General features: G+C 43.6%; 1 protein-coding gene across 3 annotated transcripts; it reads right to left on the minus strand.

Annotated features, from left to right (window-relative positions):
• Positions 1 to 10: 10 nt before the first annotated feature.
• On the minus strand, positions 11 to 2559 carry LOC134287531 (uncharacterized). 3 transcript variants are annotated; one of them, XM_062849438.1, is made up of 3 exons: positions 2459 to 2491; positions 2327 to 2394; positions 11 to 2269 (listed from the first exon to the last, which is right to left on the minus strand). In XM_062849438.1, exon 3 carries the CDS (start codon positions 1908 to 1910, stop codon positions 423 to 425), a length of 1488 nt encoding a protein of 495 aa, XP_062705422.1. In that variant the 5' UTR covers positions 1911 to 2269; positions 2327 to 2394; positions 2459 to 2491; the 3' UTR covers positions 11 to 422. The 3 variants fall into 3 exon arrangements, with proteins under 3 accessions (XP_062705422.1, XP_062705421.1, XP_062705420.1); XM_062849437.1 differs by having other exon boundaries at positions 2327 to 2559; XM_062849436.1 differs by having other exon boundaries at positions 11 to 2141; positions 2200 to 2559.
• Between the last annotated feature and the right edge of the window lie 16530 nt (positions 2560 to 19089).

A 19089-nucleotide genomic window follows, 5' to 3' on the forward strand; every position in this document is an offset into this window, starting at 1 on the left:
TGAACTCTCGGAAGTTCTAGGAGGTCCTAGAATATCTTTGAAAACTACGTCTCTACAGAACTTTGCTCTGAGGACCTTTAGGATGTTGCACCGTATCAGTAATGTGACTACAACCCATCCATTACGCTTATAGATCTTAAGGCCTTTATTCGCGGAAGTTCTTGGATGCCCTAAAATATCCTTGAATAAAATTACTTCTCTTCAGAACTATGCTCCATGGACCTGTAGGACGCTGAACCATACTACAAAAATCACCTTTAGGAAACCCCCCATTTAACCCCTCCTAACCCCCCATATATTAACCCCCCCCCCTCCTTCAAGAAAAAGACCCCCCACACATCCCTTTCCTGCAGACCTCTTACATCATCATCCGCCTTCACCTCATACCACTTTTCAACTCCCTTGTAACCCTTTCCCATAAATCACATTTCTTCCTTATAGTAGAAGTTCCTTTCTAGACACTTAGCGCGAGAAAGTTGAAAAAACCGTGTTAATTCGCGAATCCGTGTAAAAAAAAACCGTGTTAATTCGCGAAACCGTGTAAAAAAAGCCGTGTAAAAAAAAACCGTGTAAAAAAAAACCGTGTAAAAAAAGACCTTAGTGTACCCTTGTTGCTTCGTGCGAGAAGTAACTTTCATACTTGATTCAATGTACCACACACCAGCATAGAAGTGGAGTTCGCACTTGTTACTCGTTTCCGGGAAGACTCTGCTAGAGTACATGTACATACTGAAGGCATTTGTACAGGCATTCATTGATTCCTTTTTCCTCATATTCGACGACGCGGCTGAACCTTCATTGACAACTTCAGCTGCGCACAGCGTTGTAGTGTCCAACACTTCCCAACTCACTTTCCAGGAATACCTTTTGTTGTTCATCCACGTTGTCCTAGCAAATTTCGGAAATCGATCTGTCTGCTCCCGAACCAGACAAGTGCTTGATAAGCAGAACGGTTTACTCACAATTACTAGGTTACCGTTGACTAGTTTCTGGCCGCTGTTCCTGTCGATAATGATCGTTTCGCAGTTCCCAACGTCCAGTATGGAAAGTTGCTTGGCTTCTCCAAAACATTGTCGTTGCTCTCCGATGTTGTCGATGGTGGAGTACACACGCGCTATAGTATTGTTGACGAATGCACTCCCCATTATTTGTAAATTCAGAAGTAAACAATCCGATGACCGAAGCTTCATCACAAACAAGTGTGGCTGCGCAGGAGGAGGGGCAGGGTCAGGCATATCCAGCGGTACAGACGATGGAGGGCTTATTGAACTGATGTGAGGCAAATGCTGAGCAAGCGTGTGCTCATGACGTGACAGTGAGCATTCAACATGAGAAGACACAAGTGAAATTGATCTCACTCGGACTGACCTTAATTTTGTCGCCAGAAGTTGGTTCGGACTCGGCTGAGAGGAGAATATCTCATTTTTCTCCTTAATTGTTGCAGGATCGGAGAGCATAGGGCAATCTTCATTCAATCCAATAGGTTTGCCCACAATAACATCTTCTGGGTTTGGTATAGGCATAGTATAGGCAAACGCGCCGTTAATCTGCTGCTGAGTGCCATACAGTCGAGAGGGTCGCGAGCGATCGGTTGAATTGACCAACAAATTGTGCTCTTCAAATGAGTTAATATCAGCTGACCCGTCGGGAGAAGGTTTACCTTCGGAAGAATGCTCGGTTTCACAGCTTACAGCAATTTGCTGTCTCTTAGCTGCGGACTTGTCATGACTGGACGGATTTCTGCGTTTTGACAACCGTTGTTGCAGCAGGCTATATTTCATTTGCAGTTCCAGCTTCTCTAGTTCGAATGCCCTTTTCTGCAATGCCCATTCGCGCTGCTGGATTGCGCGCTCTTCATCGATCTGACTTAATCGAAGGGCAATGCGGGCAAAGCTGCTGCATGTTGACATATTCTCTGATGAGGAAGGCTGTCGTATCCACGACGTATTGTACCTCGTATCGGTGCGCGAGAGGTTTTCGCAGCTTTCCGACCGGGTTTCATTTGGCGATTCTATCGCTTCGAATAATCTTTTAGTATGTTACGGTGAAAAGGGGGTCCGGAGGGGGTTACATGAGGCTCACAGCCGAATTCTTCGAAGCAGATCGCAAACTCTGATATGCAGGTGCGAAACAGCTAAAAGCTGAAATATATTTGCATGTTTAGTTCAATGATATCTTATAGTTTTACAATACACTCACATTATTCGGTCTTACGCTTATTTTAGGATAATAATTAACAATTTCAGCCGTAACATCTTTGTGCATTCATCTGCGATTATAGAATTTAAGGTTAGAATAACAAATCATAAAACTTCTAGTAACTTACTGTAGTTTCATCTGTGATAAACTAGGTTAATATAGCATGAATCTATTCTTAAGCATTTTAACTTTTAGCTGTAAGTAGATTAATATTTTAGAGTAATAATTTCAATAATTCAAGAATAACTCTTCAAATTACACTTCATGTGCCCTGTCTTCACTACACTTTTGCTTTGACAGTTCTATCTCCTAAACATTTAGCATCGATCATTGTCATGATCGACTATCATGATTTTTGCGTTGCGATGACACCGTATGGCAGTGCTGGCAGCAACACTCCTAGTAGAATTTCCGATGAAATTTCCAAAGTAATTTTCGATGAAATTTTCAAAAGATGCGTAAAAAGTGTTTAGTATCAAATTCCAGACACATAACCAAATAATTTCTTAAAGAAATTGTCGAAGAAGTTTGCCAAATTTAAAGGAGTTACTGAGAGATTTTTAAAAGAAGTCCTAATTAAAATAAATTGCACAACAATTTCCAAATAAATTGTCCGGGAATATTCCCTGAGGAACTACTAAAACAATGTTTTGCCGAAAACACAAATGTATTCCTGATCAATGTATTCAATCCACAAAACAAAGGGGTTGTGATGATTGTAAAGTTCAAACTGAAAATACAAATTCCATGTATGGTTACGTATAATGTTATCAAGTTCTCAAACCTCACATGGCGGGGAGAGTGTTAAGTCAGTACAACGGTTCGGATTAAAAAAAAAACTTCATTAAAATATAGCGCGTTTAAATTTTCGTGCTAAATTGTCCCGCGCCGCACTATATCATTGTACTAAGAAGTTGAGGGTGGATCGGCATTTCTTTTACAAAAAAAAAAGCAAAATAACCTGGAAGCCACTGAAACTGGCACCCCCCAGGCACCCCCTAGCAAAAAATCCTAGATACGCCAATGATTGGAAGTAAGAATTGCGGGGAAAAGGATTCAGAGATTGGTAACTTCAAGGACGGATGCTAACACTCTAGCTGCACGTGGTAAAAGATGACTGAGGATCACTAAACTTTTGAGAAACTGGAGGAACATCACGCAAGATTACCTGATATGGTGTAATATGTACTACATACTCAGCGGTGAAGTATAGCTACGCTATAACTAGTAAGACAAAGGAAGCACTAAAAAGTACTCAAAATCTAAGTGCACATGCATAGCCTACTAAATGAAACATAAAATATGGACCTCTAGACTATCCTTTTTTCGCTAAATTTTATCAATTGTAATGCATCTGTTAGACCAGCTTGGTAATATCTTTGTGCTGTATCATTTAATTAATTCATTGTTTAATTTATCAAGTGGGTGTCCATTTATGCGAAACAATCATCAAGCTCCTTCACACGAATCCCTCTCAACATCCGTCCATTCAAAAAGGAACGGTTCAAAAGTCAACCATCAATCCATCCCGCAGATTTTCCCCTTAAATTGACGTAATTTAATTACCCATCCACCGCACTGCCACGCCGCCGTAGATTGATCCGCTTTCTGCACTCAGCGAAGAAGCGAGGACCGAGCAAGCGAGCCATGCCCAATTTCAAGTAGAGTGGACCCATCACATCGCCGCCGCCCCGTCGCGTCCCTCGCAGTCAAACAGCCTTCGTTCGGATCCCAACAACCAACAGCATCACCGTCCTCGCTTTGGTCTTCCAGCATAGAAGCGATAAATAATAAAAGACGAGAAGATACCACCGGAGTCAGTGTTGAACAGCATCTTCGTTTCAGGATGATGGGTGGAGGAAGCAGAGGAGGAATGGGAAATCGGAGCGCGAAACCACCGAGCGACGAGCGAGGAGCGAACGAAGCGCGCGGTCGAAATCCAGAAGGAGGAAAAACTCGCGTTCACACCGATATTGATTCTTCAGAGGATTGCCTGACTCCGGGACCCGAGCGCTCTTCGAATAATCTAAAATCATAAGAAGACAATAAAAAGAGATTTAACGCGAGAAAACAGAACAAGTTGAGCTTGTTGGAGGAAGACATGAGGTGGCGAGGGAGGGGGTCTACTTGGGGGAAGCGGCCAAGTGAGAACGAGACCAACAAAATATTGCGGATGATCCAAAACTCCAAAAGTGTCGACGGAGTGCGCCTGAATGTGTACACAGTGGAATCCACGGGGAGCTTGGGAGGGCTTGGGAGGCTGGGTAAATGTGCGGAAAACAAGAATTGAGTACACGACGGAAAGAAAAACTCACTGTACGAACTCAAATACAGCAAAACACGGCCAAGCGAGCGGTGGCGAAGAGAAAGAATCAAGAAGAGGTGACGGGCGTGAAGACCGGAGACGTGGAGGAAAAAATATAAACAGTGTAAAACAGGGCTTCTCTCCCACCCAACGCTACCAAATCCAGGGATGGTACGAAATTTCCATGAAAAGTCATTCGCGAAAATCGCGACAGACCCAGAAAGGCGAAGAGATTCCGACGACGACGACTTCGTCCAAAGTGGCTCCTTTATACTGATTTTCTTATATTTTGATTATATTTATCCATATTCATCTCTGCAGTCTGCACTCTCCACTCGCACGCTCTTTTCCTGACGGTCTTCATGGAACCCGGTCGGGCGGCCTGGTTGGTCTGTGACTCTCGTTCCGATCATTCTCACGGTTACCAACACTCACGAGCCCACGGGCCACGAGCGAGCCGTATTTGCCTGATGTACTGACGAACGGCTGCCAACACAAACGCATCAGAGTCGCTCTGCTCGTTCGCTCGCTCGTCATAGTAAGCCATGAATCGGTACGGCGGCGGCAGCCGCAGCAGAAAAACAATCAATCGTAGCCTCATAGCCTGCTACGCTAATGCCAGCTAGTGACTATCGAGTCGAGTCTCGGACGACGACGGCGACGATGACGGAAGGTTCAACGGAAGACGAGAAGAAGAGAGTAGCGTGTTGTAGGGCATAGCATTGGAAGGCGCAGCATCAGAAACAGAGTCAGCTATCCAATCCGTCCACAGTACACAGCCAGCGCAGCGATGAGACACAAACAGTTAGCTCGTAACCGTGCATAAAAGCTAAGTAGAGAATAAACACGTTGGGGACATCATCGGCGAGGAAGTGGAGGAAAGGGCTTCGTCATCCGAGGTGTGTAGTCCCTTGGAGGAGTTGTGGCCTTTCTAGTATACATGCAGCAACAAGACTCAAGCTCAGCTTTACCCTTAACACGGCAGGAAAGTCAAAAATCGAGATCTCAGGGGCTTTTCTAGCTGTGAAGTTGAAATTTTGTATTCATCAGAAATAATAGTTTGTAACATAAGATGTAGTAATGTACTGCCCTTTGTACCGACCCCCTTTTATTGACCTGTCGAAATAGGTTGACTTTTTTGTATTTTTTGGGAAATGTCCCGTGTAATTATTTACATTCATGACTTTTGCTATCGTAAAATTGGTTTCGGAGATCCTTGATGGCCAATTTGCTTCGGTGAACACGTCCAATAAACCTAGATCACATTAAGGCCTCCAAAACGTTTTGGAATTTAAGTCATATGCTCTGTTAACGCCTGAATGTATTCAATACAATAAATTTATGTGACAGTTACATCAGAATACTCTTAGAGCCGCAATACATAAATGGATAGCTGTTTTCGCTTTGTTCGGATGTGCTAGGATATCCAAACTATCCTGGAACTAGAATAACATGGTCAACATGATCTACCGCAGCCGCAATTTAAAATAATTTTGCGGCTTTGACCATTATTATGTATTTAAATTATTATGTAATTGAACGAGATGTCCTTTTTGCAGTTTTCGGACATTGTAAGGTTCGCTAAATGTCCTGAAGCTCAGGACTTTCAAGCTCTACAAAATCTATCACAATCATCGTTTAATCTTTGCTTGCAATTTACGATCATTGATACCCGTGGTGCTCCGCAGTGCTACGAGACATTTTTTTTTTGCCCAAAGTTGTAAGGTTATCAAAATTTTCTGGAGTTGAGGTATTTCAAATTCTACAAAATCTACTTTAAACGCCATTCAATCTTCGTTTGCAGTTATGGTCCTCTAATATCCATGATGCTCCACAATCCAACAAGAAGACCTTTTTGTGTGTAGGATATTGTAAATTTTGCTAAATGCCCTGAAGTTCAGGACGTTCAAGTTCTAAAAAGTCTATCACAATCACCATGCAGTCTACGCTTGCGGCTTACGATTATTGTTATCCAAGGTACTCCGCAATGCTACGAGAAAATCTTTTTGAGGTTACACGACATTGTAAGGTATGCAAAATGTTCGGGACTTCAGGACCTTCAAGGTTTACAGAACGCACCACAATCGCAATCCAAACTACGCTTGCTGTTTCCTTTGTTGTTATTCAGGGTGTTCTTAGTACAATGCAAGAAGAAGTATTGTTTTTACGGTTGTTAGACTTTGTAAGGTTTGTGAAATATCCTCGAGGTAGACTTTCAAGATCTACGTACAGAATCGACCTCAATCTCCATTGAATCTACGCTTGCTGCTCATTCTTATTTTTATCCATGGTTCTCATCCTCGGTTGTCAGACATTGTGGGGAAAGGAAAATGTCCAGAAGTTTAGAGCTTCCAAGCTCTACAGCATTCACCGCATTGCTGTTCTGCGCTTGAGGTTTCCGGTCATTATTATCCATGGTACTTTTCAAATTCTGCAGAATCGCCTAAATCACCATTTACAGTTATTGTTCACCGATATCCATGGATCCCCGCAGTCTAACAAGAAGTCCTTTTACGGTTGTCAGAAATTACGAGGTTTACAAAATATCGACCAGAATCGACATCTAATCTACGCTGGTGCATTGTAATCATTTTATGATTGGCAGACATGGTTAGGTATCCAAAATGTTCTGGAGTTTTTTAATGTGTATTTAAATTTACTAGCTAATTCTACACAAGATCTAAGCTGAGCTGTTCTGAGCAATCTACCTCAATCACCATTTCATCTACGCTAGTGGTTTATCTTCTTATACATCGATGTAAGTGAATCAAGTGTAGACATTGACACTGAAGGTTCTGACCAGTACATACCGCAAACTTTATAATGTCTGACAACCGAAAAAAAATACTTCTTTTTGCATTTCTGAGCACAAAGCGTAGCAGCAAGCGTAGCAATGGTAATTGTGGTGGATTAGGTAGACCCTAAAAGTCATGAGCTCCAACAAGACATTTTGCAAACCTAACAATGTCTTTTTTTTTTTTTTTTTCTAAACCATAGGGGGATAATCTGCTCAACAGACACCCTAACAGAAGGTTAGGGTAGTGTAGGTCTGACAGGCCGTCTTCTACAACAAAAGTAAAATCCAGGACTACTCTCTCCTCGTACCCACTAAACCATTCCTATGGTCGCCAAACCCTACGTCTCTCCGGAACCACCAAGAAGGTATTGCTTCAGAGAGGGGCTAGTGCACATCGCACTCACAAGGTTAGCTGCGTAGCCTGCAACAACGAACATCGATGACTCGCTTTGGAGAGTCCATCACGGTAGCATGCTGGCACTTAGCCAGTTTCCAGAGTGGTCCTCGCCACTCCCTTGTCCTCGGAAGGCGGGCAGGGTCAACCCCGCCCGCGCCCTACTGCTGAGCGGACATCAAGAACTGATGCCCACGTGCAACCCGATCTGACCTGCCCGTAAGGAAGGGTATCACTACCCTTCAAGCCCTATCAGATGCACCCGTAGGTTGCAGACAGCAGGATCTCACCTACCCCGACCCTTGCCGGGGACCCCTTTCCAACCGCGGGCTCGGATCCAACCCAGTAGACCGACGCCACGACAGCACCGCTACCGGGACTTCCTCTCCGCGGCCACTTAATCGTTGTAAGGGTCGATCTCGACCGCAGGGCACCGGTATGACCTACGAAGCCGACTCCGAACCCCTGGACCACCTCTTGTACTGCATCTGGACTAGCCATTCTCCGAGTCCACGCGCCACCTCCTCTGTAGCTCCCAGACGATGTGGGTAATAGCCGTTGAAACGGCGTTCCAGCCAAACTCATCCCTACACATCCTCTGGACCAAGTTGTCCGGAGTTGTGTCCTCCCCGCATGTGGCAAGCACGCGGTCACGCATTGTGCGAAAACGCGGGCACACGAACAAAACGTGTTCCGCCGTTTCCTCTAAACCATTGCACACTGGGCATTCGGGAGAATCCGCATGCCCGAAACGGTGTAGATACTGTCGGAAGCAACCATGACCTGTAAGGACCTGTGTCAGGTGGAATGTGACTTCCCCATGGCGCCTATTAATCCAACTATCTACCCTCGGTATCAACCTAAAGGTCCACCTTCCTTTGGTGGAACTGTCCCACGCGCGCTGCCATTTGACCATAGAGGCCATCCTGACAGTCCTGCGTATGCCTCTTGTGCCGCGCATTTCGAAGCACTCCATGTCCTCACTGATAAGAATGCTGATAGGCACCATACCAGTAATGACGCAGAGAGCGTCGTGTGACACGGTACGGTACGCGCTCGCAACCCTCAGGCACATAAGCCTGTAAGTACTTTCCAGCTTCCGTCGGTAGCATTTAGTACTTAGCGCGGTGCCCCACGCCGGGCCGCCATACCTAAGTATGGATGTAGCAACACTAGCCAGAAGCTTGCGCTTACTGGCGTACACCGCAGAGCTATTGGACATCATCCGGGACAGTGCCGCAATAGCTGTGGAGGCTCTTTTACAGGCATAATCGACGTGGCTACCGAAGGTAAGCTTATCGTCGATCATCACGCCCAAGTGTTTGACGGAGCGCTTTGACAGGATAGTACAGTCTCCTACACTGATCTCCGTCTGCTGCTCCGACTTTAGGTTGTTAACAACCGTCACCTCTGTCTTGTGGTGAGCCAGCTCCAGTTTCCTGGACCGCATCCACGCCTCCACAACTTTGATCGAGTGGTTGGTAGTCAACTTTACCTCCTCGATCGTTTCACCGTAGACTTCGAGCGTAATGTCGTCGGCAAATCCGACAATCACCACTCCCACTGGATACTCTAACCTCAACACCTCGTCGTACATGACATTCCATAACACCGGACCCAGGATGGAACCTTGCGGGACTCCTGAGGTTATGTGAAAGCACTTCCGACCCACCTCCGTGTCGTAGACTAGTACACGATTCTGAAAGTAACTTCCGAGAATCTTGTACAGGTACTCCGGTATCCCCAGACGCAAGAGCGCATCGGCAATAGCAGACCAGCTGGCGCTATTAAACGCATTCCTTACATCCAGAGTCACTACCGCGCAAAAGCGAATTCCCCTCCTCTTAGGCTCGAGTGCTTTCTCGGCGGTTTTTGTAACCGACAAGATAGCGTCTACGGTGGACCTCCCCTTCCGGAAGCCGTACTGGTTACTCGAAAGACCATTTTCGCCCTCGGTGAACCGCAACATTCTATTGAGGATGATCTTTTCGAGCACCTTCCCCGCCGTGTCAATCAAGCATATTGGTCTATATGCCGACGGGTCTCCGGGTGGTTTCCCCGCCTTTGGCAATAGTACCAGGCTCTGCCTCTTCCAAGCTTCTGGGAAAACTCCCTCGTCCAGGCATTTCTGCATAGCAGACCTGAACATCTCGGGAGCCTCTGCAATAGCTACTTTTAAGGCCAGGTTCGGAACTCCGTCCGGACCTGGGGCCTTACCTACGCTAAGGGACTTAGCTATCCCCGCAAGTTCCACATCGGTGACCCTCCCCTCATCGCCAGCCCCAGTCCCCGGCTGTCCTACGAAAGGAGGCCAAGGACTAGGATCATGACGCGGAAAAAGTCCTCCAATGATCCCCTCCAACATCTCTGGAGATTGCTCTGTAGGAGCCATCACACCTCTCGTCTTGGCCATAACGATCCTGTAGGCGTCACCCCACGGGTTCGTATTGGCACTCTGACAGAGACCCTCAAAGCAGGCCTTTTTGCTTGCTCTTATCTCGGTCTTAAGCGCGGCTTTTGCAGCGGCGAACACCACCCGCCGTTCGTTTCGCTCTTCCTCTGATCATGCTCGCTGCATCCGCCGCCTAGCCCGTAGGCAGGCGCGGCGCAGGTCCGCAATCGCGTCGGTCCACCAGTAAGCCGGTGGCCTCCCATTTCTAGGGTGGACTCGCCTAGGCATGGTCGCATCACACGCACGTGAGAGCACCGCTACCAGCTCGTCGCCGTCTAAACCGATTAAGTTTCGCTCACGGCGGAGCACCTCCCTAAATACCCCTTCGTCGAAGTATGATGTCTTCCACCTGCGAGGGCTTGGCCTTGGCCTAGCCGCCTCTTCTTCTATCCGCTGTCTGCTGTTATTGTAGTCGATACTGTAGCGAACCGCCAGGTGGTCGCTGTGAGTGTAGCCATCATCTACTCTCCAGTTCGAACTACTTGTTAGGCCAGGACTACAAAAGGTCACGTCAATAATTGACTCCGCTCCGTTTCGACTAAAGGTACTCTTGGTACCGACATTAGCCAAGTCGACATCTAAGATGGCCAGTGTTTCTAGCAGGATCTGACCCCGCTGGTTCGTGAAACGGCTTCCCCATTCCACGGCCCAGGCATTAAAGTCGCCCGCTATTACCACCGGCCTTCGCCCTGTTAGCACGGTCGTTAAGCGGTCCAGCATTTGCGTGAACCGCTCGATCGGCCACCGTGGAGGCGCATAACAGCTACAGAAGAAGACCCCGTTTACTTTGGCGACCACGAAGCCCTCATAGGTAGTAGACACCAACTCCTGAACGGGGTATTTACCCGTCGTCCATATCGCCGCCATTTTTCTGGTCCCATCCGCGACCCAGTTGCCGTTGCCGGCGGGTACTCGGTAGGGGTCCGATATGATGGCGATATCCGGCTCCCACTCAGAAACTGCCTGACAAAGCAGTTGCTGAGCCGCATCACAGTGGTTCAGGTTCAGCTGCGTTACCTGCACTGTGATATGTTGTTCACTGCGGCTTTCTTGAAGGCCGGGCACCTTGGACCACCCATCGGATGTCTGTTGTTCGAGGATTTCCCGGTACAGATCATGCAGACGGGCGGACTCGTGCAACTTTGGGCCTTATGACCTTCAGCGCCGCATTGCCTGCACAGTTTGCGCCTGTCGGGGCCTTTGCAGTCCCACGACTTGTGTCCTGGTTCCAGACACCTGAAGCAAACCTCTGGTGGCTCGTGGAATGTCAGGTGATATACACACCAACCCACCTTTATGCTCCCTACTTTAACGGACTTTTTGACGTCCGCCACAGGTAGCTGAACCAAAGCTATCTGTGTCCCTGCCGGCCCTTTCCGTAGCTTAACGGCTGCGGCGGCCACCTGCACATCGCACTGTTGCCGCAGTGCCGTGACGAGCTCTTCCACTTCGGTGATCTCATCGATGTCCTTGACCTTCAGAGTCGCCTCATGTGTCAGAGCCCTCACCTGCACACCCTCACCAAGGACCTCTTCTGCCAGCCTCTTATAGGCGGCGCCCTTGTGCTCCTTCTGGCGCTTCAGCTCCAGGATCATCTCGCCCGTACGAGTACGTCTAATACTGCGTACGTCGGCTCCAAGACCCTCAAGCTTGGCGTCGCTTCGCATCATTTTCAAGACGTCCAAGTACTTGGACTGTTCCGTCTTGATGACGATAGCGTCGCCTTTCTCGCGCTTGGCACCTGCCCTCCTACGCCTTGGCTTGGCGTCCTGCGCTTCTACCTGCGGATTCGCCTTCTTCTTCCTCTTCCGCTCTACCTTCGTCCAAGGGGGGTCCACCCCTTGGATCGCTTCCGCCTTATTCGGACTTCCTGCGAAGGAGAAGGCCTCCGTTTGGGTAAACTTCGGCACTTTCTCATTTGCAGGCTCCGCTGCTGCATAACGCTAGCATAACGGAGTACCGTGGATAATATTGACCGTAAACCATATATGCTTGCGGTTTTCGGAGATTGTGGTAGATTCAGTAGCGATTGTGGCAGATTATGTAGAACTTGAAGGTCCCGCACTTCAGGACATTTAGCAAACTTCATAATATCAGAAAACTGTAATAAAGCCTGCTCGTTAAGTTGTGGAGCATCATGGACATCAGAGAATATTAAATACAAACGTAAATTGAATGGACATTGAGGTATATTCCGTCGAGCTTGAAAGACCTGAACTCCAGAGCATGTAAGCGTAAGACTTTAAGCTGGAGGATTTTCCGCACGGTGAAGATCTGGTCCATTGTCGACTGGTCGTCGATGAAGCCAACTAGATAACTTCCCATGAACTCATTCGTTTGAGGTAACAGACTACGGAAGATGATATCAGATAGCACTTTTTAAGCGGGATTCATAATCGTGATTGCTCTGAAGTTCTCACATTCCAAATGGTCGCCTTAATAAGTAAAAAGAAATTCGTGTTAAGTACTGTTCCATTGAATTCCACTAAGAATTTGTATCCTTTGACAGATACGTATTTCAACCTCAACTGTAAGGTCGTCTTTAGTGTCTTGTACTTGACTCGACTGAAGTAATTCGGCGGCTTCAGGGGATTTTAGAAATAATTCATAACAGGCTAAGTACTCGTCGGCAATACTGTCTAGGTAAAATCAGAGCTAATTACTTAACGTGTCCAAAATTAAGTACTCCTGTATTGGAATAATGCTATGGAAATGACTTCAGTATTGCGGTATATTAGGAATAAGGTCTTACGGAAAAAGCCCCTCAATTATTTTTTTTCCTTAAAGTTCACTTTTATTTTATTTTTTTTTTTCGAATGATTTCAATAATTAGACAGGAAGAAACTATATCTGACGGAGCTGCAGGAGAAAATTTAAAAAAAATCCTTGCACTAATTTCTACGAGAATTCCTTAAAGAATTCCCCAACCAATTATGGAGGAACTCTTGGAATAATTTCCGAAGAAATCTCTGTAGGAATTTCAATTCTCTATGGCAGAGTTTTTTCAGAAATCCTTTGCTGAAAAAAGTCTGAAACTCCGAAGAATTGTCTCGATATAGGTTTGAAGGGATCTCTGAAGGAATTTCTGTAGAAATCTCCGCTCAACTAGAAAATCTATAGAATCCATGTAGAACTCTCAGGGAGAAGTCTATGATGAATCTATCGAGCAATATCTGATGAAATCCCAGAGACATTATTGTAGGAAACCCAGGAGGAATCTTTGCAGCACTTCCTGCAGTAATACCTGTAGAAACTCTTCGGGAAACTCTTGGTGGAATTCTTAGAAACGTTTATTGGAAAATTGGTAATTGAAATTCTGAAGGACTTTCTGTGGGAATACCTGGAAAAACGCCCTGCCAAACTTCTGTATCCTTAAAAAAAACTCTTGAGAAATTTCTAATGGAATTTTTGTATCGATTTCTAGGAAATATTTCTAAATTCTTTAAAGAAGCTGTGGGAAAATCTTGGATTAATCTTCTTGAGAAATACATAGAGGATATCCTGAAAGAATCTATGTGTGAACAACTGCAGGAATTTCGGGAAAAAATCCTGGCAGAATTTCTGGATGAATACCCAAAGAAAGTAAAGAAATAGCTATACAAATTTCTGCAGGAATGTCTGGAAGATTTTCAGAACAAATTTTGATTATTTTTTTTTTTAATTTCTAAAAGAGTCACTGTAAATTCGAATTATTTCCTATAATTATCTTTTCATAAAAAAAAATATGAAGTAATCGCTAAGCAGAGTATCAGAAGGAACACTTGGAATCTGCCTAGAAGAATTCTTCAGTTGGTCGGCTCCAGAGGAACGTTCTCCTCGTTATGGGAAATTTGTGGCAGTAGAAGAATTCTTGGTAGAATTTCGGGAGAAACTCTTGAGCGAATCGGCTGGCAGTCCATGAAAACTTTCTCAAAGAATCCCTGAAAGTGTTTCTGAAGAAACCGCTAGTGGAGTTTTTGAAAGAAACTTGAGGTAGATTTAAAGACCGAGTGCCGGGAGTATTTTCTTAAAGAAACCTTGAAAGTATTTTATAAGATTGATTTTTGAAAGGAATTCTTGTACACATTTGTTAAGGTTATCCACAAGATATTTTTGATGGAATCTCCAGGAATTTTCTTAAGGAATACATGGAAGAATTTTCAAAGGAAACATTGGAAAAAATCTAAAGGAATCCGTGGATGATTTCCTGAAAGAAAACGTACGTTTTCTGAAGGAATTTATGAGGAAACTCTTTTCTTGAGGAATTTTTGTATTAATTTCTAATGGTTTTTGAGAAAATTCTCATAAAAAAATCAAGATAAATTTCTGAAGTATTCCATTCAGATGTTCTTAAAAATCCAATGAGCAATTTTAAAAGGTATCTAGGGATGTTTTGTTAAAGAGCACTTTTGTTAATTTCTGGGGTAAACTCTAGAGGGCCTTAAATTCATAAAGGAAAATATGAACTTTCTAAAGGAATCCCTGAAATTGTTGGAAAAAATAGCCTTCTAAAACATTCTTCTGAGAAATTTCACCCACAAAGATTAAAAAAATCATAGTGGTGAATGAAGTTATGTGGAATGGAGCGAATCTGGTGTGATGATTGGAACACTTGAATATCACACTGAGGACCTGGGATCGAATCCCACTCCCGACAAACTCAATAAATGTGGATTCTTCGGTCGGAGGGGAAATTGAGCCGTGAGTCCCGAGATTCTGGCTAAAATCTCATTAATAGAGAAAAATGAGTGATTTATGTTACAATTTGGGAAAGTACAAATTTTGAAAAATGGCACTTTGCTTACATTAATGAAGCAGCAAAAAAAAAAAATCGAAAAAAAAATCACATATAATTGGCTCTTTCACCCTTCCATATTCACAAAGCTGCTGGGAATGGTAATCATAGTTCTAGCTTCACGAAAGATTAACCAATCAAGCCCAAATTTGTAAATTTGAAAAGTTACAGCTTGTTGAACTTTTTTGTAAGAAAAAAGTGCCAGATTTAGCCCTGTAGAAGTTCCTGGACACACTTTGGCGGGAAATTTCAATGGACAATCTCTAGTGGGTTTCCTGAAGAAATTTCTGTACGATTTTTTCAAGGAATATCTTGATTTTTTTAGAAAAAAATCTTTGAAAAATTTCTGAAGTACTTTCTGTAGAAATAAGTGAAGACTTCTTCCAGAGAACGTTCTGAAAATTGAATGTTTGAAGGTAGCGTTCAATATTAGTCCTTGGGACAATTTTGAAAGCAATCCATAGGAGGTTTCTTGATGGAATACTGAATAATTAAGAATGAATCTCATGCAAAGTTTCTGAAGAAATCTCCGACTTCGGGAGAAATTCAAAGGAAGATTTTCTAAAGAAATCCGTGTCGAAATTTCTGGGGGAGCTCTGAACTTTTGATTTGATTGAGAGAATCTAAAAGCAGTTCTGAAGAAATCCGTGAATGATTTCCTGGAAGAATTTTCAAATTTTTGAGAAAACCCATGGAATTTTTTCTAGAGGAGTTCTTACAGAAATGTATGTAGGATTTTCTATTTACAGGTTATTCTGACAGAAATTCTAGAGAAATTCTTGAAGAAATCCATGGTAGTTGTTCTAAAGTAACTTCCCAAAGGAATCCCGAGAAGACTTCCTGAAATTTTTTCTAAACGAATCCATGGAACAATTTCGGAAAGAATCCAAGGAAAGTTTTATTAGAAAAATTATTCAAATTAATTTCTAGGGTAACTTCTATAAATCTTCGGAAATTCTAAAAGAAACCTTGATTTTTTTTTCGGAAAAAGATACTTTACAAAACATGGCCTTTGTCTCTAGAAACTACGAATTTTCTAAAGCAACTCCTGGAAGAATTGCTTAATGAATCTTCAGAGAAAACTCCGAGGGCTTTCCTGGCAGATTTTTTCGGATATCCATGGAGGAATTTCATAAGACATTAAATGTTCTCCCCCGAACAGAGGAAAATATCAAATGAATAACTACGAAATCACATTACCTGTTTTTATATCTTATTTTGTTATTTTTTAATTATCAAGGCATAGCATTTCCATAACAAATTTTGTTGGACAATCTCATTTAGCTATAATCAAGCTATTGATATACATTCACTCAATAACATTTCAATAACATGTTTTGTTGAAGTGCAAGTTTTGTTATGGTTGTACTACTGATTAACTTATCAACAATAGCACAACAGCAACAAATATTAAAATCAAAGCGACAATTCGATAACAATAATCTGTCCTTTTGTTTTGTTCCACTTTTGTATTCAGTTAGGAAGGAAATTTCCGAACGAATCCTCTGAAAATTCCTTAAAAAATATTTGGGAAAACATTTGGAATTTGGATACCCTGGAGAAGTCTTCAAAAGAACTCCTGAGCAATTATTAGAATTCATGGCAAAATCGCTTGAAAAACTCCAGGAGAATTCTTCGGAAAAAACTCCTGGTGAAATTCTCAAAGAAATTTGCAGTGAAATCTCAAGATGAAATTCGGGGCAAATAATCACGGGGAATTCTGAAGAAATCCTTGAAAGAATCCCTTCAATACTTCAACTCTGAAGGAATTTCTAGAGAAGTCTTTGAAAATCTGTGAATGATTTCGTAGAAGAACTCTCGGAGAAATTTCTGGAAGTAGTATTTTTCAATCATTTACAGAATTGTTACTCATGTTATTTGTGAATTTGTGAAACAAAGTGAATAATTTTATATAATAAGTATTATAATTTACTTAGTTACGATTCTGATGGTTCTACGACATTACCCAGAATGTCATTTACCGGAAAACCATTTACCGGAAAGACCATTTACCGGAATGAACCATTAACCGGAATGTACCATTTATCGGATTTTTTTTTTCCGAAACTTGTTTCCAGATTGCACAGTGGTATCAAGACATTTGAACCCATACCTTTTGCACCGGCCATCTTTTGACTCAAATTATGACCCGGTCATTTAGATGAACACTAGTTTTGCCGAATCAGCAGTTAATTGGTTAACCGACGGAGCTGTCACGTAGTCTACATACATGTAATTCATCAACGAGTTTATAAACAATATGCTGAATGTGATTGCTATTATTTCCAGTAGATATTTGCCCTTCTTTTAACATAGGCTGTTCTTACTAGGTTTACTGTTATGGTCAAACAGTTCAAAGGTTATTATCAACATTACATTGGGTCTAAACTATTTCCCGAAAAGACATGTTCCGGAAATAGAGTAAATAGGGTAAAAGCACTAGACTTCGCCACTGCTCTAGTCTTCGCCCCCTCCATACAAATTCCATTTTTATGTATGAAGTGCCGAAGATTATGGCAGAATTTTAGGGGGGCGAAGTCTAGTGCATTCCGGTAAACGGTTTTCCGGTAAATAGTACATTCCGGTAAATGGTTTTCCGGTAGATGGCATTCCGGGTAATGGTATAGAATCGATTTTTATATAATAACAAATTTCGCTTCCCGATTATTATCAATAACAAATTAATATTAAAATTTGTTATTGAAATATTTTCCAAATGCACTGTTATGAAGTTGTTATTGAAACTAGCAAAACAAGTTATTAAAATGGTTTTCCAAGAACATTTTTTTTGTTATGATATTTGTTATTTTGCCGCTTATGATAGAATAGTTTATAACATAATCTGTTATGTTAACAACTTAAGAATAATCGATTCTACAAGATCTTCTTAAATAACATTTTGAGAAATTTCGGAGGAAAAGTTAGTTAAATATCCGAATTATTCCTCGTAAGAAACTGTAGAAATTCCTGGAGAAATTGTCCGTATGAATCATTGATAGCTTTTCGTGGGTTTTTCGACTTTGGTCATCCACCAATATGTCTTTCAACGTTTCAACCATTTGGCAAACATTTATCTTTCTCCTTTTTCTTTTTTAACTAATCTGGGCTACTTGTCATAAAGGAACATCCCAAGTAAGTGACCGATACCTTTTCGCATCCACCCGAACAGTAACCCCGCAACCGTACCGGACTAGGTACCGAAACGGCTTGCGGTAGAGTTTATTACGAAAAGCAATGCCATAGCCGGGGCAAACAAGAGCGAGTGAGCAGGCAAGCAAGCAAGCAAGCAATAAGCTTGCATGCCAAAACTGCCTCGTTTCTCAAAACATACAAACACCGACTGGGCGATCCACCAGCGACGACGACGACGACGATGACGACGACGTCCGGAATGCATAGCAGCAAGAAGACGACGTCGCTGCTGGAGCTTGGTTGGAATGGGGTGGCCGCGGGGGACCGAGGAGGCGTCCTCTTGAGAGTGAGTTGCGAGTTGAGTTCGTTTCTCTTGCTCGGTCGGTTGGGACTGTGCGGAATTGGGAGACTCCAAACTGCGCGACTGAACTGAAGGAAATTGGGTGGCTTCGGACTGAGTGGGGTGGTTCAAGATGAGGAGGCAGTGCGGTTGGTGAGTGTTGGGTGAGTAGGAATTAAAATGCGAACGGTTGGATCAGAGGCGTTAGGAGGGGAAGTCCGTGGGGATTCAGCTTGTAGCTGGCTACTTTGAATCTTGTATGAATTCGATTCGGGATGTGGATCAAACCCCCTTTAGGTACCCAGCTCTGCCAATGAACTCGATACAATGCGACCACAAGAAGGAAGTTTAAGAAAATCGAACTCGCACCGTAAGAGAGTGAGCCGAGCCAAGCATGCGACCGACCCGAGGAGTATCGAGTGAGTAAGTGAGTGAGTGAATGAGTATCAGTATATATCACACGCTGCTGGAGCGACCGGGGCAAGTATGTATCAGAAATTGAATAATCTGAAGGGCATACACTTAGCACACGGTTTGTCGCTGTCGACACACCAGCCAGCCATTCAACGTGCCGAGCCGAGTAGCGGGTGGATGCTTTGAAAAGGAGAGGAGGCACAATGGAGGAGAGCGGTGAGACTTGGTCTGGTTGGTTGGCTGGTGGCGGGTTGACTGGCAATGGCATGGAATATACCAGAG

Source organism: Aedes albopictus, chromosome 2 (genome assembly GCF_035046485.1).
Source record: "Aedes albopictus strain Foshan chromosome 2, AalbF5, whole genome shotgun sequence".
NCBI classification, from domain to species: Eukaryota; Metazoa; Arthropoda; class Insecta; order Diptera; family Culicidae; genus Aedes; species Aedes albopictus.

Coding starts and splice junctions, on each gene's coding strand:
- LOC134287531 (XM_062849437.1), bottom strand. CDS start 1,910: ATGTCAACATGCAGCAGCTTTGCCCGCATTGCCCTTCGATTAAGTCAG.